General features: G+C 42.5%; 1 protein-coding gene across 2 annotated transcripts; it reads left to right on the top strand.

Annotated features, from left to right (window-relative positions):
• The first annotated feature begins 36 nt into the window (after nucleotides 1-36).
• Nucleotides 37-27,655, top strand: LOC114766846 (integrin alpha-11-like). 2 transcript variants are annotated; one of them, XM_028958111.1, is made up of 30 exons: nucleotides 40-243; nucleotides 3,462-3,573; nucleotides 7,048-7,157; nucleotides 7,282-7,373; nucleotides 7,545-7,659; nucleotides 7,856-7,983; nucleotides 8,061-8,209; nucleotides 8,325-8,469; nucleotides 8,568-8,730; nucleotides 9,098-9,168; nucleotides 11,278-11,422; nucleotides 12,721-12,869; nucleotides 13,574-13,717; nucleotides 13,899-14,102; nucleotides 14,287-14,417; nucleotides 14,488-14,654; nucleotides 21,323-21,462; nucleotides 21,539-21,649; nucleotides 21,822-21,907; nucleotides 22,162-22,366; nucleotides 22,724-22,822; nucleotides 23,142-23,218; nucleotides 23,365-23,448; nucleotides 23,533-23,620; nucleotides 23,791-23,904; nucleotides 24,634-24,711; nucleotides 24,809-24,919; nucleotides 25,019-25,114; nucleotides 25,651-25,764; nucleotides 26,848-27,655. In XM_028958111.1, the coding sequence occupies exons 1-30, from the start codon at nucleotides 195-197 to the stop codon at nucleotides 26,929-26,931; spliced, it is 3,561 nt and encodes a 1,186-aa protein (XP_028813944.1). In that variant the 5' UTR covers nucleotides 40-194; the 3' UTR covers nucleotides 26,932-27,655. The 2 variants fall into 2 exon arrangements, with proteins under 2 accessions (XP_028813943.1, XP_028813944.1); XM_028958110.1 differs by lacking the exons at nucleotides 25,651-25,764; nucleotides 26,848-27,655 and having other exon boundaries at nucleotides 37-243; nucleotides 25,019-25,641.
• Nucleotides 27,656-27,762: the final 107 nt, after the last annotated feature.

Raw genomic sequence — 27,762 nt, 5'->3', positions numbered from 1 at the left:
TCGCTTGTGCGAATGTGCAAAGAGAGCTGAACTACGAGGAATGCCGGAGCCCCATCTGACAGGGAGCACCTCCTTTCAGATCCGTCCCCTCCTCCTGTTGTTAGACTACGGCAGTGCAGCAGGACTGGAGTCAATAAGAGTTTCCTTTCTACTCCTGACTGCAGAGGACCTGTCCCCCAAACCCACAGAAACACATGGAGTACGTCTACAGCCTGCTGGTATTGACCTGTGTGACACTGCCAGGTAAGAAAAAGAAAAATCTATAATAATAATAATAATAATAATAAGGAAGATAACAACTGATTTAAAAGAACAGATGCAGCAGTACAAATCCACATTTGACAGTCAATATTCGATATCTACCCTGTTCACCTGCTCCTGCATCGCTGTGTGAGGGCAGCTGGGAAAAAAAACACGGTGAGTCTCTGGTGATGTTTTCTGTGCTGGGACAGGAACACTTGAAACGCAGAAGGTTGAAACCAGAATGGTTTATGCTGGAGAATTTTCTCACTGATCCAAATTCTGGCTTGGACAATGCAGATGGTGTTACGATCAGTGCTAGGCTTTCATCTGATGAATTTGTGATGAGCCTCCATTGATTGTCACTCTTAAGCAATCTACTCAATATGGTCTCTTCATGGTTTATAGCAGACATTTGCAATGGGTGCATGTGTAGGTGATTGACTGGAAAAATCACATACTGGACTGTACAGGTGTCTCTTTACTACACAACATGCATCTGAACATCCTTCAAAGGGAAGTCTAAACTCAGATTTAAATGTGGCCATCACCATTCTGCAACAGACGTCAGCATAATTTCGCTGGATGTGAGCATAGCCAGGTAATAAGTGACCACCAGTTGAAGAGTTGATTATTTAACTCATAATTGTTGTGCATTATATTAAGTGATGACAGCCACGTGTGCATTATGACCAAAAAAGATTTTGACTGGCCTCGGCCTGTTCCCTGATGGATGACTGCAACCCAAATGAGTTGGAGTCAGATGTAACTGTTCCTATGCTTCATGAGGCAGTTTGGATTATTTAAATTCTGCATACATTCAGAAAATATTTCAGTTTTGGAATGCCTTTGAACCAGTCTCTTTAAGACAGCCATTTCCTGTAACCCCCTGGTGAACAGTGGGGTTCTCTTTAATATTTGGGGTCTTTGAGTTCATCTATATCTAGATCATGTAGAGGACTGAGTCTATATAAGCAGCACCAATTATATGAGGCAAGTTGTAAAGCACACAATGCTGTGAGTTTTTCATTGGATATTAGACAGTGGGCCTTGATCTATTTATCAGCAGGGCGTAACTGAGCAAAGTTCTTGAAAAAGGGGCGTAGAGTGAAATACTAAATAAAAACTCCCTCTAGGTGGGTCAATTGCTGAAAGGATGAAATCGCCTTTCAGAATCGAATTATGCTGCAGTAAATATTTGCTGCAGATGCTTACTTCTCCAGCTGTCTCCTGTAGCCTTTGGATGGAAGCAGAGTTGCACAGCCAAAATCCCAGTAAGTGATGTGAAGGTCTGAGCTGCATCCATCCTTTCAGTAAGCGGGCTCTGTGTAGGCGCTGCATTCGTCTGGAGAGCAGGCCAGTCTGTTTGGTGAATCATTCGTCTTAAATTGCTTTATGAGAAAAGGGGGCACATAGCCACATGTATGTATCAGCTCCCTGCTGGGTAATTGCCCTTACCTAAGAGCCTTAGAAGGGTGAGCCTGTTAAGAGCCGACAGGTTGAAGCTCCTGCCGAGACTCCTCCAGATCCACCCTGTGTGTGAGGAAGTTTATTTTTGTGGGCAGGCGCTGGGCTTATATTTCCATAGGAATGTTAAGAATCTGTCTTACTTTTGCTTCTGCACACAGTGGTCCTGATACTTAAATGGCAAACGAACGAGAAATTATGTAAGAAATACTTTAACACAACATGCCCAAAAGCCAGAAATATCCAATGCGGAGAATTGTGACAGATGACTTCCCACTGACTGGATTTTCCAGAGTGGTGACTGATATTTTCAGGTCCAACGTCTACCTGGAAATTGTGCTGATACTTATTGATACAGTCTTAGTGAACAGGTCTTAATAAAATTAAGAAAATAAAATTATTTCCCTTCCATACCCTCTCCTTCACAAAAGGTTTCAAGCCATATCAGCAAGTAAAGTATTATTTAGGTTTATAACTTTATCAACAACATGTGAAATGAAAAAAGAAAATATGGTACAGAACTAATGCAGTTACTGTACATTGATCTGGACAACGGTGTCTGCCAAATTCAATATAAAAAGCATGGAATGTGTTTGAACAGATAATTTAGCAAAATGAGAAATTGTCACTCACAATGGTCACACCTCAAACCACTCCCCAACTTGAGAATCACAGGAAAATGGGAGTTTCCCACTTTTGAATATGACTTTGTTTCACTATGCATGTGCTCAGACCTCATAATCATTAGCAATAACACATGAAGGCATCAAAAATTGTGACAAGTTACAGCCATCACATTAAATGCTACAACTTGACAATCTTCAAAATCTTTATAAAAAAAATTGGCATGACAGCTAATGTTTTTTGGTTTACAAACCTACCTCCCAAGAACGTCTTCTCCATTTTTGTCCAGATTCCAAAATGGGATCTTACTGGACGTCCACCCATTAATCTCCATCTGTTCCACCCATAACTCCCCTCCAAAGCTGCAGAACCTACAAATAAATCTTCTAAACTCAGTTTTATCCATGGTCACAGGATGAAAGGATAAAAAATTAATTTGCAGGTTATTGGTGTAAAATTTGATATGGGAATTCCACACTATCAGATAGTCTGTGTGTGAAAATATCTGTTAAGAATATCACCATATTTTACCTGTTAAACCGTACCTGAGTGAGTTCAGCATCATGAATTCTGTTTATCTCTTCCCTGATATTTTTACTTGACTGGTCTGTGGGTTGTGTGAAAGATGGCTTTTGAGAGGAAGTCTTTTCATCTATTTTAGCCATTCATGATTTCCTGCAGTGAAGATTTAACTTTAAAAAGCTCTATGAATTCATTATGGCAGACACATTTTTTAGCTTCTTGGCAAGCCCAAAAAGTTATTCTCCAATGTAGTCATTTTCCATGTAAGGAGCTTTCCTGATAAATATTTGTATTGAAAGCAGGAGAAAGTCCTAATGTTCGTCATGTGCTTGTTCAAATGAAGGGGTGAGGAGAGACAAACTGCAGCATGTCTTTGATCAAATGCCATGGTGTTTTTTTGTTCAGTGTTTCCTGTTTGTTGACAAATGCACCAAATCCAACAGTTACCACATGGGTAAATGTGAATTTTTGAGCCAAAATATGCAGTACTGCAGAATAGCTTGTGGAGAAAGTCCAAACCTTTTTATATGTTTCAGAATTGGCTTAGTGTTATATTCAAATTCAAGCAATGACAGTTTTTGTCCCAAATTTGTGTCTTATTTTGGTAGACCTGCAGCATGGCTTCAACATTGACACAAAGAAGCCGACTATCATTGAAGGTGCCAAGGAAGCTCAGTTTGGGTTCACTGTCCAGCAACATGAGGCTGATGGTCAGAAGTGGTAAGATGCTACCATTTGCTTCCATTTGTCTCCATTTGTCTTCCATAATGTGTCCTGTTGCTTTTAACATGTGTTGCATGTTAAAAATGATGTGCTCAGAATATTATGAGGTAATCAACTCCTTATTTTTATGATGAATAGCAGTTCATGTGTTTCTCAGATGCTGAAACATTTCCCTTAACGTTCAAAAGACATTACATGATATTACTGTCACAATGGCTGGACATGGCGAGGAGGAAGGACTCATACGCATGACGTCACGAAACAGGGGTTTAATACATAACTGACAGGATAAGGGAGCATCACGAGACAATGACCCGACTATGAACAGACACAACAGGGTAGCTTTATACACTCATATAATTTTACACAGGTGAACACCATCAGAGAACATTGCACAAGACTAACATAAAACCCTTTCGGACTGGATCATGACAATTATATATTTTTTATTGCTAGTGGGAATGTGTACTTACTAAATTTTATATCATGATAAGTGATTGGATCAGTCAACATTCAATATTTTACCTCCTTCAGTCTTATTACTTTGTCTTAGAACTTCCAGCTTTCCTATCCTTCATATATCCAAGTTTCTCTCTGTGTGAACATCTCTAGGATAGGAATTCCCTGAATTAAGCCGGGACTGTGCTTACGTGCCATTCATGGCAGCATTTACTGAGGGAATGCTGAATAAAAATATTATTCCTGTATTCAACGCTGAGAGAATCAATTAATGTGACTGATTATTTTAGAGGAATAGTGCTGCAGTGTTGCTACTGCTGCTAGCAACAGGAAAGTTAGGGTTCTAGTCATAGAGGGGGTTGTTGTTAGAAGGAGTTTGCATCTTAGTGTCCTGTTTCATATTAAAGTGAGCTACTTTCCTATATTCCAAAACCACTTGTACCTAATCTTTTCCTAGGGGTCATTCCTTCCTTGCATGTAAAGATTATATATCCAGACCTAATAGCAGATGTATTTTTTTCGTCCATATGTCAACCTCAAGGGAATGCATGGCTATAAAATGACAGCAAACCTGGACAAGATCAAGAATCCCTTAATTCTCATTCATCAACTTCCTGTTGGATCTTGACCCCAAACAACCCTACATAAGTATCATTAGCTGAGCTAATGCAGCACACCATTTCGGGTCTCCTTCCTGTATCAAACAATACTTTTACGGTTGTACAGGATTGCAGAAAATTGTGCCTTTGATGTAACAGGTAAATAAGCGGAAAGTATGTGTCTGTCTAGCAACCTGTTCACCAGAATACTGAAGCCGCTGATGTCTCTGGAAAGTATGTGTTGTGGTCTTTTATCCTTTTGCCCCCCTCTGTGAATCCCATCCCAGGACGGGATAAAATAGGAAGAAAACAAACCTCACGGTGCATCGGGAATGTTCACAACTTTATGAGTTCAATGGAATTTTGTTTTGCACTCACGTCACAGTCTGCAGCCTTTTCCAACTGGGATCAAATGATCTGCAAGTGTCAAGTCACATGTGGTATCATCATTTAATTTGAAAAGTCTTTTTTCCCAGTGAATTGTAGACAGTGCATTTGTGCAGTGATACCACTTCCCTTAATGCTGCCAAAGAATTTGAATTATAATACCTCTCTTATAATACCCCTCCCAGTGCCAAAGAAGTCAACCGTGTCCTGGCTCAATGACTACCGGCTCAGAGTACTCACACACATCATTATGAAGTGCTTTGAGAGGCTGGTTCTGAGGCACATGAATACCCAACTCCCACAGAATCTGGACCCACTTCAGTTTGCCTACTGGCCAAACCCTCTCCCAGCTTGACAAAAAAAGTCACTTATGCCAGAATGTTGTTTATTGACTTCAGCTCAGCATTCAATACTGTCATCCCTCAGAAGCTTGGACCTGCTGGGAATAAACTCTCTTGAACTTCCTAACATACAGGCCTCAATGTCCTCAGACTGAGCACAGGTTCCCCACAGGGATGCTGCTCATCCCACTGCAGTTCACTCTGCTGACACACGACCGTGCTGCACAGTACAGTTTGAACCACATCATCAAGTCTGAAGAAGACACAACAGTAGTGGGGCTCATCACCAACAACGATGAGCCTGCATACAGAGAGGAGATAAAACATCTGGTGGATTGGTGCTGGAGCTCCAATGTCACCAAGACCAAAGAGATGGTTGTCAACTTCAGGAAGAAACTGACTGCCCCCCCACCCCACTGCACATCGATGGATCTGCTGTTGAAGTTCCTGGGTGTGCACAGACGACCTCTCCTGGAGCCTCAACACCTCATCCACCACCAAGAAAGTCCAACACTGTTAAACTCAACATAAATACACTTCCAGCCTTATGCACCTTTGCACATCTCAACTCATTTTGCACATTCCTGCACATGTCTGTCTTCTCTTGTGTGTCCTGTTTGAAATATCCAACATATCAACTTGATATCCATCCTACATGATGTTGTCCAGTTATGTCCTGTTCGACCTGTTCATTGTACAGAAAAGTTTCACTTTTCACCTATAGAGATACTGTACAGTATTTAAGCTTTGGTTTTAGTTAGTATAGTTTAGTTTAGTGTGTATATAGATATATATTTTTCTTTTATGATTGCACTGTGTAAAACATTATTTCAATACACGCTATACTGTGACAATAAACCAATCTGGATCTGAATCTCTTCATCGACACTGAATCAATGGCATTTCATGTGTACCATTAAACATTTATTTCCAAACTGACCTCTCATGATGCTTGATTGATAATGTTTCTGTGGTGTGTGGCTTCCTGGCCTCTGCCATTGTCAAAATGAACTGTCCAGAAGTGAGAGCCAAGTGTCATGGTGTAATCCATAACTATGCGTTTGAGGGAGAGGGAGCCACAAAACTGCAAGTTTCTGAGCCAGTAATAAAACTGTGCTTTCCTCTCCAGTTAGTGGTCAGCTGAAAGAAAACATTATTGTTTCATACTGTGTGTCTGCAGTGGGCGCTTGCCCACTATTAACTAGTTCCATTTGAAATATGTTTTTTTTTTTAATTCATGAAGTATGTCATTTACAATTCACAGTACAACGTGGCAGCTTTAAACTGCAGTCACCTGGCATTGAATGCACATGGGTCTGAGCCTGCAGTAGCATGTGAGTCTGTTCCAGGAAAGCTGCAGATTGAGGTTTGGGTTGTGGTTTGTCAGCACTCCCCAGGTCCTTTTGATCTATACGTAAAATACAATTCACTCATCAGACTTTGCTCTGCGAATCTCTGACAACATGCACTTGTTCTGGTCCCATGCATTTTATCATGCATTTTGCCAGTATCACCTCAACAATTGTAAGTGTATTATTGTTACGCATAATTAAATAATGTGTCAAATTAAATTATGTTGTGCATAACTGTTAAGATAATGAATCCAATCTCACGGTAATTTGTTTCATTCCATCTCCAGCTACTTTAAATGAACATTGACAACATTTTTCTTCATGATGTTCCAGGTTGCTGGTCGGAGCACCATTTGAAACCAGTGGTCCACACGAAACAGGGGATGTGTACAAATGTCTAATGAACAGCAGCCCCCACCCTAACTGCACCAGGCTGAATTTAGGTAGAAAGCTTCAAACTGGTCTTTATTGTGATTTATTATAAACAATACAGAAATTACCGTTGGATTTTGGTTTTCATATTTTGATTTTATCATAACTTGTTTTGCTCTGGCTGGAACATTGAAGGAAATGTTTCCATGGACTATGTACTGGAGCGCAAAGACAAAGTGAGGATTGGGATGACTCTGGCCTCCAACCCTACAGACCAGAGCTTTGTGGTGGGTGACATACATAACTCACAACTCATAAGCTTTATGCATTCATTTAAAATCAGTGTAAAGTAATGCACACAAATGTACGCTTTAAATGGAACCAAATTTAATTTCACTTGTAAACTTTGTAAACTTGATTCAGTGATGCCTCTGACCTTCATCGTTATTTTGTCACAGACCTGTGGGCCACTGTGGTCCTATGAATGTGGGAGCTCCTACTACAGCACAGGCATCTGCTCCCGGGTCAACAGGACCTTCCACTTTACCAACAACATCGCTCCAGCCTACCAGAGTAAAGTCCTCCAAACTCTTCCCACCTGATGAATAGCTTAGTCTTTGCCCAGTACCTGGTTTACTCATTAAGATGCTAAATTAGATCTCCAACTCAAACAGTAAACTCCATGAAAGAATGTTTCGACATTTCCCATTTAGGCTTAAAGCTGAAACTTTGCATGGTGTTATGATGAATATACATGTTTGTTTAACAGGATGTGAGCTGTTTATGGACATAGTGATTGTTCTGGATGGATCGAACTCTATATACCCCTGGTATGAGGTGCAGGACTTTCTCATCAACATTCTACAGAAGTTTTACATCGGACCGGGTCAGATTCAGGTGTGTGCGGTTTAATGTACAGCCCAACGTACATGGTCAGGTGATCTAGGGAAGTCTGCAATCTCTGCTCCTTGCAGGTGGGCTTGATACAGTACGGTGAGAGGGTGGTTTATGAATTCTCCCTGAATGACTACCAGTCTGTAGATGAGGTGGTCGCTGCTGCGCAGAACGTCATCCAGCGGGGTGGGGAAGAGACACGCACTGCTCTTGGCATCAGCAAGGCCAGGTATGATCTGCTCACCACACCCTTAGACTTGATTGAGATGGTGAACGCTACTGTGATGTGTTGACCGTGTTTATGGTTGGAGGGCTTTTTATGTGTTAACATTGTTAACATGCAGGTCACAGGCATTTAAACACGGTGGTCGTAAAGGAGCCAGAAAAGTGATGATCGTCATCACAGATGGGGAGTCCCATGACAGTCCTGACCTGGAGAAGGCTGTTGAGGACAGCGAGAGAGATAACATAACTCTGTATGGCATTGCCGTGAGTGTGACGCTAATATATTTAAGCTTCTGCTTGCTTAATAATGATTTTCAATGCAGACAAATCACCATTCCTAATATGTGTTACAAAACCGCCAGGTTCTGGGCTACTACAATCGCCGTGGTATTGATCCTGAAGCCTTCCTGAAGGAAATAAAGTTTATTGCCACAGACCCAGAGGAACACTTCTTCAGTGTGACTGATGAATCTGCTTTGAAAGATATTGTGGATGCCCTTGGAGAGAAGATATTCAGCTTGGAAGGTGGAGTATATAAGAGCATTTTATCCTCGACTGTTTACCATTAACACTGATTTGTCACCATTTCATCTAATAATGTAAATACATCAAGTAAGAAAAGATACACGGTGGCATGGCGGGTAGTGCTGTTGCCTCACAGCTCCAAGGATCAAAATCTTGGCTTTATGTCTGTGGAATTTGCATGCACTTCCTATGTTGTCCTTCCACCATCCAAAGGCATACACAGGAAGAGTAATGAATTATTGTCATTTGTATTTCTTTTAGTATGTAATATAGTATGTACTAATTTAGTATGTAATATAGTATTTAGTATGTAATATAGTATAGTATATATATACACACACTGTCCATGGTTCCCATATTTCCACAGGGACTGACAAGAATGAAACATCCTTTGAGCTGCAGATGTCTCAGGCAGGATTCTCATCTCACATAGTAGAGGTGAGTCTTACAGACCTCAGTTCTCATACCTGAGGACTATTTGACAGATGAAAATCTATAGAGCTCATTCATTCAGTAAAGGTCTAAACTGCTGGCAGTTTGGCTCGCCCGGTGCAAATAAAACTTGCTAAAGATTTCTGTTATCGCCTCAGTAATTGAGACCTTGCAGTGTTTGTACCTCACATTGTTAGATCCTGGACGTAGCACTCCGCTGCCATTTGAGAACTGAGAGAATGATAACACAGTGGAATTTTCTTGTCATTGCTTTCAGAGTGAAAGCAGTCCAGAGAGCACATATGGTTTCGTTGAATCCTCACACACAAACACATGCCTTGGTGAACTGAATGTGAGTGTGTGTCTGTGTACGCATGCAACACTTTTCAAAAAACATTCCCTTACTAAAATATACAGAATATTGTGCAATTAAAAACAAACAAACTGAAACCATGTCTATTGACTTTTCTTAAAGAATTGTTCATTTCTTAATAATTGTTGGGCTCAATGTTCTATCGTTTTTGTTGTTACTGTTCCTTTGTGTCTCTTCATCCTGAATATGATGATGCGCTGGCTGCAAACCAGCATGGAAAAAGTTTACTGTGCACAGTTACCATAGCAGTGTTTCAAACTGTCCACGTCGACTTCGATGAGCAAATACTTGGCCACTGCCTCTCTCACTCTGCAGCCTTGGTTAAACTATGACTGGGATGCTGGCACAGTTTAATCCAAGACACTTGGATACTGAGTAATGTTCTATACAGCAAGTTCTTCCCTCTGGACTGCAGTTACTCTTTGTGGACATTCATTGAGGATTTTATTTTTGTCTATAGTTCCAAAGTTAAAAACTTTGCCTATAATCAGTCCAAGTGTACATTACAATTAACATGAGATTGGCAAGCAATTAAAATGGTCTATCAATTTATAGTTTTAGTTTAATTACATGCAAATTATAAAGACAGCGGTGAATAAGCCAGACTGTGAGTAGCATGCCAACAAAATATTTTGAGTAGTGACATCAAACTTGGCACACACATGTATAAGAACATATTTAATGGTCTATAAAATAAATATCATATTTAATGGGCTTCAACTTGTTGAATCATTGGGAATCATTATGCAGTTATTTGGTGCGGTCTGTTTTAGGTAAAATAGGTGTTTTGGTTTCATGTTATAAATCCATATTTGCTCAGTTCAGCTAATTACATGCCTGTATAAAATGTTCTTTTATTAAGAGTACTGGCAGCCAGATTGAGTGTTTGCAAGTTTTGCACACTTTTTGGGGTGGTGGTGGCCAAGGGGTTAAGGAAGCGGACCCATAGTCAGAAGGTTGCCGGTTCGAATCCCGATCCACCAAGGTGCCACTGATCAAAGCACCATCCCCACACACTGCTCCCTGAGTGCCTGTCATGGCTGGCCACTGCTCACCAAGGGTGATGGTTAAAAGCAGAGGATGCATTTCGTTGTGTGCACTGTGTGCTGTGCTGTGTATCACAATGACTTTCACTTAACATGGCTTTTTAAATTTTTCTAATTTAGTTAATCTTTTGAAAGTTTTCTTCTTTTTTAAACCATGCAAATTATAGAATATGGCCACTTTCTGCCTTGCATGATGAAATGTGGCAACAGTGACTCTCATGGAGTTCACTTTGCCAAAGATATTGTAATCTGCTATATTGCATATTTTATTTGCCCACAGGGCTGCATAAAAATTGGGCCCTTGGCTTCATATCGTGCATCTGCATAGATGTACTGTTGTGTGTTGGCTGGCATTCTAATGGGTGGGCCTGAAATAGACATATACATATTTGTGCTGCTTGTTGTAAAATCTGTTTAACCTTCTTTACTGCCTAATACAATTCTCTGTAAAACTACAAAAAACAGGACTGAGGATGAAAGCCTCGGCCGAGCAAACGAACACATTTCCAGGAATTACTGTTCTGGTTCATGATGGTTTCTGGGTGTGTTTTAAAAGGGCTGCCACATGCTGCCATATTCACAGTCACAGACCTCCTAGTATTTTTGTAATTTTGCTTTATTCTTCCCATGGTAACAAAAGGGAATTTTCATTGGACCTCATGAGAACTCTTTGTGTATGTATGTGTGTGCATGTAGGATGGTGTGCTGGTGGGGGCTGTGGGAGCCTATGACTGGAACGGAGCGGTTCTTAAAGAAACACGTCATGGAAAGGTGATCCCACCTAAATCGTCGTATAGTGAAGAGTTTCCTGAAAACCTAAAAAACCACGGGGCATACCTTGGTGAGTAAAAAAAGACAACACGTAACTGAATACAGTTACATTTTGTCTGTGAAACTGTAGGCCAGAAAAATGACCAATGGCAGGGAAGTATAAGAATTTGTATGACTGAGTCATATCACATCCAAAACTGTAGCTCTTGTCAAGTGTTCATGCTGGTTCTGATAGAATGGTGTCAGAAAACTATTTGTTGGGTATGGGGCTACATAGCTGCAAACTTGTCACTCGTCACATGTTATGTGAGCATCAGAAACTGACCTTGGGGCAATCACATTCCATGAATCAGGAGCGTGTTCTGGGTAAGATTGAGCACCTAAATTCACTACGTTGACATAGTTTGGGCTCATCTGCTTGTACTGCATTCATCTAGATGTTTCTTTGAAAAGTTCCACCTACCCAAACATTGTAGTGTATCTGTTACTGAAGACTTGGATAACACAGCATAAATTCAGGGGTCTAGTGAAGTCCAAGTCTCAAGGGGTCAGGGTGGTTTTTGTGCAGCAGAAGTTGGACATGCTGAGACTGATCCATTCATTTTCCTATTCAATAAGAAATGTACTGGAGTCACCAGTGAGGAAGAAAAAGGAATGTAACAGCATACTTCAGCACTTGAAAATGGGCCTCTGTAATTGTCATGCAAAAGAGTGCATGGAAATTATAGCGTGTGGGACTCGTAAAGTAGGACATCTATAATACAGCAGTGGCACATTGTGTAACATATGGCAAAGTTATTGTTTCATAATAAACTGACTGCTGAAGAAAAGCTCAGTGAGAAGATGTGCGAAACAGACTCTGGGTGCAGGTGGAAAACAAGTCTGTGGTTTGATGAGACCAGAAATGATCTTATCCTGAACACTAAGCATTGTGCACTTAACCTGCCACATTGTTAAATGTTACAGTGAAGCTTGGTGACAGCAGCACATGTTTCATGGAGTGGAAAGGCCATAAAACCACAAGCGGTGAACTGTCATTTGGAAAGTTATAGTATGTATTTGGTGCTAAAGATTCAAGATGAGCAATATTTGTCTTTATCTTGGAAAATGTACATAATGTTACAGCAAACAAAAATGGTTAAAAGCCACAGTTCTTAAGTATCCTTCTCAGACCAACCTTAGACCAACCAGTAAGGGAGGGAATGCAAATTGCCCTTCTTCAGTTGTCCCTGTCAAACTTAATGGGGCTTGAACATTTTTGCAGAGATGACAAGGAAGCTTCGTGCGAAAGTCCACCGCTCAGAAACTTGCCAGAGGTACTGTTAACAGGAGGGTGAGGAGTGAAGGCCATGTGAACCTTTTTTTCAGGTTACACTGTTACATCAGTGGTTTCGGCTAGAAACAACCAGCTGTATGTGTCCGGAGCCCCTCGTTTCAATCACACTGGCAAAGTCATCGTTTTCACTCTGAAAAATGATGGGAACCTCACCATCTTGCATTCCCTCAAAGGAGAACAGGTACCAGACCTTATAAACACCTACCGTCACATTTACCTTTATGGCATTTTGACTGACAATCAGTAGATACAGGGACAGTTACCCTAGACACACTGAGGGTTAAGTATTTTGCTTTCTACAGGGCTGCTTACATTATGATAGTAAGTAAGGTTTGAACCTGTGACTGTGAACTTTCGGGTCATAGGTGTGTCTTACCCACAAGCCCCCAAAATGATGAACCATGGCAAATAATTAAATCTAACAAACACATTCCCTTATTACAGGAATCTGTGATGTGATACTGCAGAGAGCGGGTTAAAGAGACAGTAGTTAGTCTTTTGTGATGGATTCTGTGAGTTCTGTGTGTGGGTTTGACGGTGCGCAGATGCATCACACATGTGAGAACAGGAGACAGTGTAACAGTCTAGACTTGGCTGCTCTTCCCAGATGGCTCCAGTCTCAGTGGCCCATATGTTTCTCATCAGAGGCACGGCCTGGAGCTTCGGCACGCAGTAAACAAGGGCACACCACTGTGTCACACAAAACCACTGTGTGGGCAAGTGTGAGTCTATTGCTCTGCTGTGCTCTGATGCGACAGCATCATATTGTACTACTGTGTTGTAATACCCTCTTATTTGTCTGGATAGGTTCTGATGAATATAATTAGAAATTTATGCATGCAGCAGGATGTTGGTATGGCTCTCACTGAATGTTGGTTCCTTTAGATTGGGTCCTATTTTGGCAGTGAGATCACACCACTCGATATTGATGGTAATGGAGTGACTGACTTCCTCCTGGTGGCGGCCCCTATGTTCTTGAGTAAGGGCTGGGAAAGGGGGAAATTGTACATATATAAAGTAACAGAAAAGGTAAGAATGTATTTAATGCATTTATGTTTGGTTGCAAGTAAATATTAAAAATATGGCCAATATCTTTTGAGTGATCAATGATCAATACCTTCTATATCCAATCAATTGTCCATCATGAATCTAAACATAAAAATGTCATACAAGATGTAAGATATTGATTTACTTTTTTAATGCTACTTAGAGTCAGTTTGTTCTGGACAGGACCCTGGAAGTAACAGACGAGGTCCAGAATTCCCGCTTTGGCTCAGCGTTGGCATCAGTTCCAGATATGAATGGTGATCTTTACCGGGAGGTAGTGGTGGGCGCTCCCCTTGAAGATGATCATAGAGGAGCCGTTTATCTGTTCCATGGACACATGAATGGCATCCAGCCAAAGTATAAACAGGTACTTTTACACCCGCGACCAATGACTTTGGTTAATATGATATACACTACCAGTTAATACACCTCAATGGAGACCATGGAAACTTTGGAAATTTATTTTTAAATGAAATCTTTACCAGATCCATGAGCTGCTCATGAGTGACTGAGGGCTGTGGTTGTACACACTCTTTTTGTCTTGCTTTTAGAGAATTGGTGCCAAAGATCTGGCTCCAGGTTTGCAATATTTTGGTCGTAGTGTCCATGGGACATTGGATGTGAATGACGATGGCCTGGTGGACCTGGCTGTTGGCTCATTGGGTGCTGCAGTGCTTCTCTGGTAAATGAAAACAAACACCATGACACCATGTCAAATTTAGAAACATATTTGGATGTCTTTTTGTTGTCAGGTCTCGCAGTGTGGTGAGGATCCATGTGAGCATGAGATTTGAGCCCACAAAGATTAACATCTTCAATAAAGACTGCAACAGGGGAGGGAAAGATGTCACCTGCATGTCTGCCATTGTGTGCCTAAGAGTCACTCCAAAGACCTATATGCCACCTACACAAGAAATTGGTTTGTTCATGCTTCTTTTCTAACACTGTCTTTAAATCAGCCATACTATGAATGCATAATATTCATTGTATCTAGCAAACATTGTAGTTACATTTGCAATGGAGTTTCTACCTTTGTTTGTGTGTATGTTTTAAAATACATGCTAACTGGCTAGTGCTGTCACAGCGATAAGATGGAGCAGGTGATCGAGCATATGTAGATGGTAATGAAAAAACCTGGTGCAAAAAGCCGCGTAAATGACCGCTTTAATCGGCAAACGTGAACTGGCAGCACTGCAACATCCACGGATGTTGACGTTCAGAGAAATTACCACGACAAGGAAAGGATAACAGGAACAATCAGGAGAAAACAAGCAGGAAGGAGAACAAGAAAAAGTCTTACTTGGACACGATGGGGATGATGATGGGCTGAGTCTTTTGCAGGTAGAAGAAAAATATAGGCGTCGTGTCACCTAATTTCCACGTTGCTCCTGGTCACGTGGATGTAATCACATGACAGTACTGCCCCCTACAGAGCCGACCCTCAACGGGCCCGGAGCGGACTCAGTATGAAGCCAGAACGGAGTCACCAGGGATGAATCCAGAATGAAACGGCTGGAGATGCAGGACTGTTCTTTGGGCCCATAGCCCACCCAGTGCACCAAGTATTGGACCCCCCCCACATCCGGCGATGGGAGTCCAGAATCCATTCCACCGTGTACATTTACATTGACATTTTATGGCATTTATCAGACGCCCTTATCCAGAGCGACTTACAATCAGTAACTACTGGTTACAATCAGTAACCAGTAGTTACTGATTGTAAGTCCCTGGAGCAACTTAGGGTTAAGTGTCTTGCTTAGGGACACAACGAAAGTGAAGTGAAAGTGAAGTGATTGTCACTGGTGATACACAGGAGCACAGCACACAGTGAAATCTGTCCTCTGCATTTAACCCATCACCCTGAGTGAGCAGTGGGCAGCCATGACAAGCGCCCGGGGAGCAGTGTGTGGGGGCGGTGCTTTGCTCAGTGGCACCTCAGTGGCACCTTGGTGGATCGGGATTCGAACCGGCAACCTTCTGATTACGGGGCCGCTTCCTTATCACCAAGGCCAACACTGCCGGCAACCTTCTGATTACGGGGCCGCTTCCTTATCAGCAAGGCCAACACTGCCCCTACCCCAATGGTAGTAAGTGGGATTTGAACCTGGGTCTTCTGGTTCACAGGCGAGTGTGTTACCCACTAGGCTACTGCCACTCTACACCTGTGTAGGCTGGACCACCACCGATGATCTGTGGTAGCAGGGAACTGGAGCTGGTGGGCAAAGAGGAGAGGCGAGGAAAGGCTTGACGTTTGCTGACGTGGGAGACCGGGTGAGCTCGGATGGTAGGAGGGAGTTGCAGATGGTAGGTCACTGGGTGTTTGGCCCACTGAGGGTCCGAAATGGCCCGATGTAAAAAGAGGACAGCTTGTGGCACTTGGTGGAGGTCCTGGATGAAGAGCCATACTCGCTGTCCCACCCAGAAGCACAGTCACTGGGGATGTCATGCTAGGCAGTGGTGTGACAGGAGGTGGTGAGGAGGGCAGACCGCACTTTCTTCTAGGCGATGGATCCCCATCTACGGGCACCTGGTGGGCGAAGATGGCCGGTTGGTATGCAGGTACCAACTCTGCCCAGAGTAGGTAGCGTGGCCAGGTGCGTTGATGGTCTTTCGCAAAACACCGCAGGTATCGCCCCAGCTCTTAGTTGGCTCTCTTCATCTGGGCATTGATTTGAGGGTGATAGCCAGAGGAGAGACTGCAGGTGGAACCAATGAAATGGCAGAACGCCTTCCATACAGCTGAGATGATCTGGGGTCCCTGGTCGGAGATGATGTCCTGGGGCATTGTACAGGCATTGACATACACCTGTACGTCCCTAGCCAGAGAATGAACGGCCAGCGAATGAATGAGTTGGTCCGTTGGTGTCCTGGGTGGCCGGAGAGAGCGGAGGAGTGCTCCCAGTGAAGGATAGCTGACCGGCAGGAGTCATCCTGGTGGTATGTTGGGGAACAAGAATCAGGAGCATGTTGTTGGGACAGGGTGTCCGCTTCCATGTTTTGAGTGCCAGGACAATATGACAAAGAGATGTTGAATTGCTCGAAGAGTATGCCCCACCTCACTTGACAGGGATTGAGTTGTTTGGATTGATTGATGGTGATGAGGTTTTGGTGATCAGTCCAGATCAGAAAGGGGATGTTGCAGCTCTGCAACCAGTGCAGCCAGTCCTCGAGCCCCCACTTGACTGCCAGCAGTTCACGGTCCCCCACCTCTTAATGCTCCTGTATCGTGAAAAGAAGCAGTACGGGTGCAGTTTCTGCAGTTTCTACAGACCACGCTGAGATAGGACAGCGCCAGCACCCACATTTGACATGTCCACTTCCACAATGAATGAATGTTCAGGATCCGGGTGATGAAAAACAGGTGTAGTACAGTCCCTGACAAAGTATTGCTGCTTGTGTACAAATTGACATATAAATTGGATGAAATATATTTCTAATCAAGAAATTAGAAATATAATTATATTCCCAACAGTTTTTGTAACAATGTTTCAGTGCAAAACAAAACTGTCAAAAAGTATTCTAATATTCAAAGCTGGTAAAGCCCATTGAGTCAATTTTTGTCGACTTGTTATATGAGCTTCACCTGTGACTAATAATGGATCAGGTGTGTATAAAAAGACCCCCAGTACACTAGACCTTCACATCAACTGTAACTAGACCTCTGCAAACATGCAGATTCCCCCTGAGACTAAAGTGTTGATTATCAAGTGGCTGAAGACCAGATACACTCTCAATGTGTCTCAGCGTCAAGTACAGAGGATAAAAAAAAAGATTTGAAGAGACTGGAGACGTTTTTGACAAGACCAGATCAGGCAGACCCCACAAGACTGCTCGAGGGGACAGTTTGTTGGCTCAAAAATCCAAGGCCAGCCCATTTGCCACTGCAGGAGAGCTCCACGAGACCTGGTCACCTAAAGTCCTTGTGTCAACCAGAAGAGTTTGTCGGATTCTGTCTCAAAATGGCATCTATGGTCAAATCAGTGCTCAGAAGGCAGCACTAAACAAAAGACAATTGAAAAACGGTGTGCCATTTGCCAAGGCCCACAGCCTGCTTAAAGGATGGATGCTGGAAAAGTGTCAGAAGGTGGATTTTTCAGATGAATCTTCTGTTGAATTACACCACAGTCGCTGCAAATATTGCAGGAGACCTACTGGAGCCCTCATGGATCTGAGTTTCACACAGAAAACAGTGAAGTTTGGTGGTGGAAAAATCATGGTCTGGGGTTACATCCAGTATGGGGGTGTGCGCAAGATCTGCAGGGTGGAAGGCAACATCAATAGTCTGAAATACCAAGAAATCTTAGCTACCTTTTATATTCCCAACCACAAAAGAGGCCAAATTTTGCAGCAGGATGGTGCCCCATCACAAACTTCATACAAGATATTAAATTTGGATCTCACAGCACCACTACTTAATTTTCTGACAGATTTTTGGATTTGCAATAAAAATGTGTTCAATTTCTCTATAGGCGACAAAATCTAATCTTTCTTTCTTGATTAAATGCTAAATCTTTTTTCAGTGAAAATAATTCATTTAAATGCATTAAACATAATTTGGTAGGGTTTTAGGTTTTCATATGAACTATTTCTAACACCAATTGATTAATTAAAAGTCAGGTTAATAGCAGGTGTTTCTATAAATAGATAAGCGACAAGACTTTTGTCAGAGACTGTAATGAAGTTCTGACACATGGACTTGAAGGCGGGGGACATGTCATGTCATCTTGTCACAGTGACATCCAGTACGAAGAGGATATCTTGTGACTCAAAGTGTCCAGTGGGAGTGATGAAGACTGTTTTCCACTTGTCACCCTCTTGGATGCGAATAAGGTTGTAGGAGGAGTGGAGGTGCTGCTTGGTGAAATAACACCCGAATGTCCAGCTTGGTGAAGTAGCACCCGAAAGGGCATTGAAGGCGGTGTTGTTGAGGGGTAGAGGTGTCTGTTTTTTGAATCCTCAGTAGTCAATATAGGGCCTTAACCCACCATTCTTAGTGAAACTGAAGAGGAACTGTGCCACGCCTGGTGAAGTGGATGGTCTGATGGTGCCGTTCTGAAGGGCCTTTGCCACGAACTGCTTCATGGCCATATGCTCTGCCTTGGACAATGAATAGAGGGGTCCATGAGGTGGTGTAGTTCCCGGCAGCAGATCGATGGCTATGTCGCCTGGTCAATGGGGTGGAAGCTGTGCAGCCTTGGGTGGACTGAAGATGGCGGCTGGGTCATGGTAGCAGGTAGGGACGGTGTCGAGGGAGGGACATGGAGGAGTAGGTGCCGAGATGGTGATCTTGGAAGTCTGTGTTTGGAGGCAGTGATGGTGGCAATGCGCTCCACATTCCAACACCACTCCTGATGACCAGGACATGTTGGGTTTGTGCAGAGCCAGCCCAGGAGAAGTGGTGAAGTACTGATGGTGGTAATCAGGAAGTGAGTTTCCTCAATGTGGGAGTCTAGGCAGAGCCGAAGGGTGAAAGTGGGTGATGGGGCCAGAAGCAACGGGTTGTCCATCAACAGAGAAGATGATTAACAGCGTCAGCAGTGGTTCTATGGGAATTCAGTTTTCTATGGGAAACGTGCCCAGCTGAAGATGCCACACCTATTAACTGGGGGGTGCATTTCCATGTGATGTGTGATGGGGAACACAATAAGCACACAGGCCTTCTTTGTACCCTTTGTACCCTCTTGCCCTTTTGGTGTCAGTGGGGGAGGTCCTTCCAAGCTGCATGAGTTCCCCCAGGATTTCTGGAGTATGCCGGGACCAGTCTCGTGGTGAAGGTGGAGGTCGGGGTGTCCGGTGCACAGATGTGGTTGGGTTGATGGTTCTTGGATGGGCCAGCAAGTGGCAGTCGATGCAGAGTGCCAGCTGAATGAGGGCTTCGAATGTGACTGGCATCTCCCGACTGACCATTTCACTGTGGATCCTGGGGGCCAGACCTTCGTAGAGGATTATCCAGAGGGCATGGGTGTCTAACGGTGTTTTAGCAGCCAGGGTTCTGAATTTGGCAGTGAACTGGCTGAAGGTGGAAAAAGCCTGGTGCAGATGGTAGAGATGTGAATAGGCATCTTCCACACCATCCGGATGATAGAAGGTGGCTTTACAAAATGACAAAGTCTGGATAGGACAGCGACATGGAGTTCGGTGCTGAGAGACGCGCCGCTGCCCATTCCGCAGCAGGACCGGTCAGCAAGGAGAGCTGGAGGGTAATCTGGGATCGTGAGGAGGGATAGCGGCTAGGCTGCAACTCCAAAATTAGAAATAGAGTGGTTAGAACGGCATCGCCGCTCCACTTGGTGCCACTCCAGCGCTGCGTGCCCCCTGCACCCAACAGCCACCTCATGTAAACACTGGCAGTGGTGGGTAACCTCCTGTGACAAACACTCAATTAAGGTGGCCTGGCGGAACACCTGGTTGCACAAAGCCATGAATTCCGCTGGGTTAATGTTTGGCTCACTCATTCTGTCACGCCTATAACACAGAGCAGGTGATTGAGCAGGTGTAGGCGGTAATGTAAAACCCCAGTGCGGAGAAGCGCACAGAGGCGGGAGAAAACTGAAAAGGCCAGTAAAAAGACAACCTCCTCCTGTTGTCCAAATGCATGCATAGTAGATGGATTGGTGATTCTAAATATCCATAGATGTGACGATGTGAATGAGTGGTGCATTGTGGTGGGCTGGGTGGGTCCTGGGATGGGCTCCAGCAGCCCCGATCCTGAATAGGATCCAATGATTATGGATAGTGTGTGAGTGAGTGAAAAACAGGTTTCTAGCCTCACACACAGGACCAACAGTGTAGGCAATTAAGCATTTGACATGTCTAATTAGTGTGCTTTTTATAACATGGTTTAAAATTAGTAGTAATCTTACTGCTAATAATGTTGATAAGCCCTGTAACATCCCAAGCACTTGATTCCATGTCTTTCTTACACGTAGTTTTTTAGCTACTGTAGCTACTGGCTATAAGGGGTTAATAACTTGAGCCAAGAACTGAAATGCACAATGATTTACAGTCTTTCCACACTGACCTCTGTCCTCTGCAGGCCCAATGCATTTTGTTCTGAAGAACGTCAGACTTCTTGATGAATAAACCCTCTCCTGAGAGTTTAGTTCTATAATTCTAGCCATTGTGATTGCACGTTCATGACTTCTCTGTGTCGTATCTGTTTTTAATTCCTATCAGATGGGTTTCTAGGGTCAGCCCTTTTATGATGAAAGTCTTTTTCCTAATGCTAAGCCCTAGGGGCCAGAGAACCTCTTTAAAGTGCGTCAGTCAGAGAAGCTAGCCATGGAGACGGTCTAAAACTGTGTCAGTCCAGCCTACTTCTTTTCTTCATCTGTTTTTTATCACACACCCAGAGAGGGAAAGAGAGCTGTCCTAATTCTCTGTAGCCTACTATAAGTTGTACCCCTGTACTCGTATCACCTGATACCCTTTTGTTTTAAATCTAATGAAAGCTGATCAGTAAAAGCATGTCATTCAGTTGTAATCAGACATTTTCAAAGAGTAAACAAAGACATTTTAGAGAATATTAAGTTACGGGCCTGAGGTTTGAATGATCCACTAACACAGCTGGACTTTTATGTCTTCCAGCTCTGAAGCACACCACCTACATCAATGAACAGCGCTACTCCCCCCGGGCCGTTCTAGACTATGCAGAGGGACAGCTGCAGAGGAATGTCACCGTAGTGTCCGACTCAGGCCACTGTGAACATGTGTATTTCTTCGTGCAGGTGAGATTCAGTGTTGCAAGCCTCCACTTGCCAGTGAATGGGATGTGTGACTTTAACCTAATGGATGGCTTTCAAGGAGACAACAGATTACACGCATCCCATTGTGTTCACCGTGGAGGTGGGCTTGCAGAATCCAGACAAAGGCCCAGTGCTAGATGATGAATGGCCTACAGCATTTCAGACTGAGGTGAGGATGGCCAGCTTCAGTCACTGACTGTGGCCAATCATGTCATCATGTCATTCAAGACATTAAGAGAGTGAAGATAAACACAAACCTTCATAAATGCTTTTAAAGAGAACGAAGACAGAATGCCTGCTCAGGATATCTGTGCAATTATCCGATGTGCCCTTCATCACAGCTTCCATTCTGGAATGGGTGTGAAGAGGATGAGCGCTGTGTTCCTGACCTTGTCCTGCAGGGTAGCACTGACCTTCTGGATTACAGGTATGGAACCCCTCTCTAACTCCTTGTCAGCTAATAGCATTCAAAGCAGAAATGGCAATGACCCTTCCACCAGAGTATAAAAAAACCTTGTCAAAAGTTCACCCATGATGAGAGCAGTAAAGGTAAACTTACCTTACAAACCAAGATATAATAATAACCACATACACAGATCTCCTTTCTGTGCTCAGTTATAACATATATATTTTAGTCAAGCTCAAAAGTCCTTTTTCCCTTCTGTCTCCACATATCTCCAGACAGTTCTGTGATCAGAAACAAGGGCAGGGGTGGGTGACGTGTTCCCAGCAGAGGCTGGTAGCTGGTTCTGAACGTGTGGTGGAGGCAATGCGAAAATGGGTTCTGGTGGATGCCTGTGTGGAGAACAGAGGAGAGAACGCATACAGCACAAAGATGAACATCTCTCACAGCCCCAACCTTCACTTCTCTGGTCTGATACTGAAAGTAAGAGATGGAGTAGTATGAGTAAAAAGAATGCAGAATTACTCAAAATTAGTCAAAATGTTTTCCCTTTTGACCATGAAAGGAATGCTAAAAAATATTTCTCAAAACTATGAATGAAAGCTATGCCTCATTTTGAGTTTTCCAACATATTTCCAGGGAATGTTCTAATAATGTTTATTTATTATTTCTGTCACCTTGAAAAGACATTACACAAAAATATGTTCTTGGAAGATTTCTACACAAATAAAACATCATGGTGCCCTATCCAAATTAAACAGATCGCAGAGAGGAAGAACATTCAGCCAGGAACATTCTGGGAGCGTTCAGGGTTGCTGATCCATGTTAACTGCATTCCAGGGTAACTCTAACACTGAGATTGAGTGCCATGCTGAAGATGGACACGGGTTCCACAGGAGCTGTAATGTCAGTGGGCCTTACATGAGGTCCCAGAATAAGGTTAGTAGATTTGTTCCCCTCACCACACGACAGACTCTTCTAGTGATGCATTTTTGACATTCCACCAATTAGAAATTCTTATCCCAATATTTTTTTGTGTGACCTGGATCTGGCAGACTCTTAAGACCGTTATTTTCCACAAACAAAACCCCAGATTGCATTGTCTGAACACATTTTTAAAGAAAATAATCAGAATTATTACACATTGAAATCAGTGATGGCCATTATATCAGGTTGGGATGAAATCATTTTTCTTATCTGTTTCTTTTCTTTTCTCTTTATGGTAATAAGGGAATAAAAAATTATATTTGTGTAATAGGTATGCTTCCGGCTGGAGTTCAAGTTCAGGAGGCCAGTGGTCCTGGGCCATGTGTGGATCCAGCTGAAGGCTACCAGGTGGGCACTGTGTGTGTGAACCCTATGAATTCATCACTCTCAGCTGTAAAACCTGCTTCAGGCAAAGGCACTTTTTACAGGACAAATAAAATGACAAACAACAGCAAACGTTCACATCTTATTTAACTACCTTCCGGCTGCAACAGCAATGGCGATGAGTTCACTCCAGAGGACAACATCATCAATATTTTCCATCCTCTGAGATACGAAGCTGATGTTCTTTTCACAAGGTAAAGCCAGATCTGTGGTCTAAAACTGGAGGGGCCCATAATGTGGGGCGAAATGAGTAGGATTTTCTGATTCATGTTCCACAGAGACTCAAACCCTCCCCGCTTTGAGATTAAACCAGAGCCTTCCAGGAATGATCATGTTGTTGGACCAGCATTCAACCTCTCTTATCAGGTGACTTTTTCCAGTTATACAATCTTCCTCTCATCAACCTGTTGGCAATTTTGAGTGGCAATTTAGTTTAATGCTCAATTTTTTCTCCACTAACCCTGATGTCTTTTGAAAGCTGTTTACTCGGTTTATTGCTTCTGTTTGCCAAGTCTTCTCCTCTTTCCAACACACAGCTGCAGAATCTGGGCACTTTCCCTGTGGAGAATCTAGAGGTGGCAATTGACATATTTGCCGTTACAAATAATGGAAATCAACTTTTAGAGATCACAAGCATTCTTATCAATCAGGTGAGGCCACAGCTTTTTAAAAAAATATATTTATTAATATTTATTAATAAACAATTGTATTAAAAATAACAAAATGATAGGACTAAAAATGGCAGAAAATATTGTTTACAATAAAGCAATTCTAAATAATTTTATTTGCAACAAAATGCTTAAGCTATAAGAGAATCAATGAGAATTACATATTTCTTTTATACATTTGCTGTAAAGCATCTTATAACGTTTTCTAAACTAACAATAATTGATTTATTTTAGTTTAGCTGCGCTTGAGGCCTTTTTTTAAAGTGGTGCAGCAGGACACACTAATTATGGGGCTTGTCTGCTATAAGCTCAAAACATTGCAAGAATTTAGTCAGATAAAAACAAGAAAATAAATACAAATCGTTGATGATGTTTAACGAAGCGGGTTTTAAATCCTCAAGACTGAGGAAGTGGCGTGTGTGAGGTCTGTCAATGGGCTCAACCCAATGGGCTCAACTCTATGTGACAGAAAGAATTACTCACCAACAAAATTTTAATTCCAAATATACCAAATAGTTCATACTTGGTTGATCTATTAATGATCTCTTAATTGATCTAGTAATAAGATATCCTCAGGATGCTTTAACTTTCACTAGGGAACAAGCCCCATGCTTAGCACATAGCACTGTGCACTCAGTACCAAAAAAAAAGGCCGTTAGTTAGCGTTGCTAATTGTAGTGTTTTTTTATTTTATTATTTTGTTCCAATCAGACAGTTGATTGCAACAAGCCACGGTCCACAAGTCTGATGCAAGCCTCTCCAGAGGATCTCTCTCACACACCACAGCTGGTAATGTTGCCCTCAGGTTCAGCTTTCACCGGCCTGTTTTTGATCTGTCGGTGAAAAATGATTAGACTGGCGAACTTTGATGACGTGCTTCTTTCAGAATCAGTCCAACAGCCTGGCACTGTCCGAGGAGTGCAGGTTAACCGTGCCAGCTAATGCAGACATCAGTGTGACAGTGAAGGGACGATTACATCTCCAAACTCTCCAGGCAGTGAGTAGCCGGCTTGTCCTTCAAACTTTAAGTCGTAAGCAGTCACCGGTGGGCCATTTGAAAGTAGACTGCGAACACCTGGATGAAAATCCTTTACAGGTAGAGTTCAAGAAACTGGAGGTGGTTTCAGTGGCGTCTATAGAGCTGAATCCTTCCAGCCTCATGTTTCTACAGGAGGAGAGACCTACACGGACTGTAAGTGTGACTGTTTATTGCACTGTAGAAATCTGTTTATTGTACATCCACAGTCATTATAATGGTCACCGAATAATGCAATTAAGAAAAGCCAAGGTTACAATAAATGTGAAACACGTGGAAAATATATCAATGCTGCCCTCTGCCGAAATAAATCATTTATTGCAGGCTGCTGAGGACAGTTCTAAAATCTGTAGAATTTGTGTTTGTGTGTGTGTTAGTGTTGTGGTCAAGACTGCCTAAACCAAGACCAAGACATTGCTGAGACTGAAGGGTACCTGAGGGACCGAGACCAAGACACACTAAGACGAGACAAGGACCAAGACCAAAATTAGACCAGGCCTAGAATCGACATCACATTACTCAGATCAGCTGTAGAAAAAAAGGCGTTGCTGTCGAGTGTCATTATTAAAATTCCGCTAATAGACCGCTATGTCCGAGACCAAAAAAATGATCACTAGTGTGTGTGTGTGTGTGTGTGTGTGTGAGCAACAGCTCATAATTTTGTTTCTCACATTTGTTTGTAATGCCACTAGATAATCGTAGAGATTAGAAAAGAGGAAGATTATGGGATTCCCATCTGGATAATAATTGGAAGTACACTGAGTGGACTAATGCTGCTGGGTTTGCTGGTGCTGGCTCTGTGGAAGGTAGGCTGTGCCACAGTTTTGTGTAATTTAAGCATTCACATGTAAATGTATGCAACTTCATTCATGTGCAAGTCAATATTTACTTATTTTAGATCTGCTAAATATATAAAAATCAAGTTTTTTTTATTCATCACATGCATAGTTATACAAATACAACATGCAGTGAAACGCATCCTGAACCGCTCTATTTTTTGACTGTGTATAGACCGAAGATTTGCTAGTTCTAAAATAGTAAAAAAAGCAAGATAAAAATGCAAGCAAATATTTATGTTCAAAGAGAACAAATGACAGACATATGGGTACTAAACTGACACAGTATGTAGCAGAATTTGTGTTATATGAAATCAAATTAAATAACGAGTCACAGTTTAGAGATTCCAACTAAAGTGCATTGACTGTGTAGCAGTAAAAGATTGCAGTGATAGTGATAAGATGAACAGAAAACAGTGAATCTCAATAGCCCTGGTCCTGTAGCTCTTTCCTTTATGGAACACACACACAAACATACATACAAATACATATGGACATACATTAAGGCCAAAACTTTGGACGTGTTTTTTTTTTTATTATTTTCATTAGCATTTACATTAGATTCTCACTGATTTGAAGGCATCAAAACTACAAATGAACACATGTGGAGTTCTGTACAAAATAGCCGCCCTTTGCTCTGATTACTGCTTTGCACACTCTTGGAATTCTCTCGATGAGCTTCAAGGTTTTCCAACAGTCTTGAAGGAGTTCCCAGAGGTGTTTAGCACTTGTTGGTCCCTTTGCCTTCACTCTGCAGTCCAGCTCACTCCAAACCATCTGGATTGGGTTCAGGTCCGGTGACTGTGGAGGTCTGGTCTCCATTTTTTGTTAAGTACATAACTCCACATGTGTTCATTCGTAGTTTTGATGCCTTCAGTGAGAATCTACCAATGTAAATGGACATGAAAATAAAGAAAACACATTGAATGAGAAGGTGTCTCCAAACTTTTGGCCTGTGTGTGTGTGTGTGTGTCTATCTATATATACTTTTATGTCTAAGATGGCAGAATCAACACTTCTAACCTGATGAAATCTTGCTTGCTTTTCCTCTAGTTGGGATTTTTCCATCGGAATAAGCGTGAGAAAGAAAAGCTAACAGAACAGGTGCTGAACGAGAAGATTAAACAGGAGTGGTGATGGCAGGTGCAGCTCGGCCCCTCCGTGGCTGTTTGCTCAGGGACAGAGACTGTGATCATGGACTTCTCTACACAGCGCACAGCCAACCAGCCCCTGGTGTACAGCGCTGAACCCCACCGTTGGTTGATCCAGGTCCAGCTGGCCTGTCATGGCTGCAAGCACCACAGGCCTCCAGACTTTTCCTCTGCTCTGCTGGGACATCGATGACATGAACAACTTTGATCAGTTCCTGAGGCAAGACTGAAGGCTGAAATTATCATGGCTTCTGGATGGAACATATCACATGCACTTTTTAGGGGTGGAAAGGGTTACTTTTTAATAACCCATAAGTGGAAGAAATGTATTAATTTCTAAAGGAGGTGCCTTTAGTCTGAAGAGACTCCTTAATTTGTAAGCAAATCCATACCACTTTTTGGGATAAAAAACTGGGATAATGGTTCTTATATATTCTGTGAATTTTGTGACTTTCCCTAATGCAGTTATGCATAAATAGTTTATTAGACCACACGCACGCACCGAAGGTGCAGAGCAGCCCTAAGCTTCTCATTCTCATTCTCGCAGAATTACCCCTTCAGGTGCACACACATGTTCACGTATCGCCACCAAAGTATGAATGTGTATCTCATTAACACACTCTTACTCAATAACTCAAATGGTCTTGACCAATTTACATGTACATTTTGGGGAAATAAAAATAATTAATAAATTACACTAAAATGAGTAATCAAGATGAACATCACAGAAATATTCAATCCTACACCATAATCATAATTTTGGCATCTTGGCATAGCACCACCAGCTGGCAAGAGAAAAGGTACCACTTGGCACTTT

Source organism: Denticeps clupeoides, chromosome 17 (assembly GCF_900700375.1).
Source record: "Denticeps clupeoides chromosome 17, fDenClu1.1, whole genome shotgun sequence".
In the NCBI taxonomy this organism is placed as follows: domain Eukaryota; kingdom Metazoa; phylum Chordata; class Actinopteri; order Clupeiformes; family Denticipitidae; genus Denticeps; species Denticeps clupeoides.
This window is presented reverse-complemented; position numbering and strand designations above follow the sequence as displayed.

Bases quoted from the DNA above. Each gene is read 5' to 3' on its own strand.
- LOC114766846 (XM_028958110.1), top strand. From the start codon at position 195: ATGGAGTACGTCTACAGCCTGCTGGTATTGACCTGTGTGACACTGCCA. The intron at 14,418-14,487 runs GTAAATGAAAAC...TTTTGTTGTCAG, and splicing joins GGTGCTGCAGTGCTTCTCTG to GTCTCGCAGTGTGGTGAGGA. The intron at 21,908-22,161 runs GTATGGAACCCC...ACATATCTCCAG, and splicing joins ACTGACCTTCTGGATTACAG to ACAGTTCTGTGATCAGAAAC.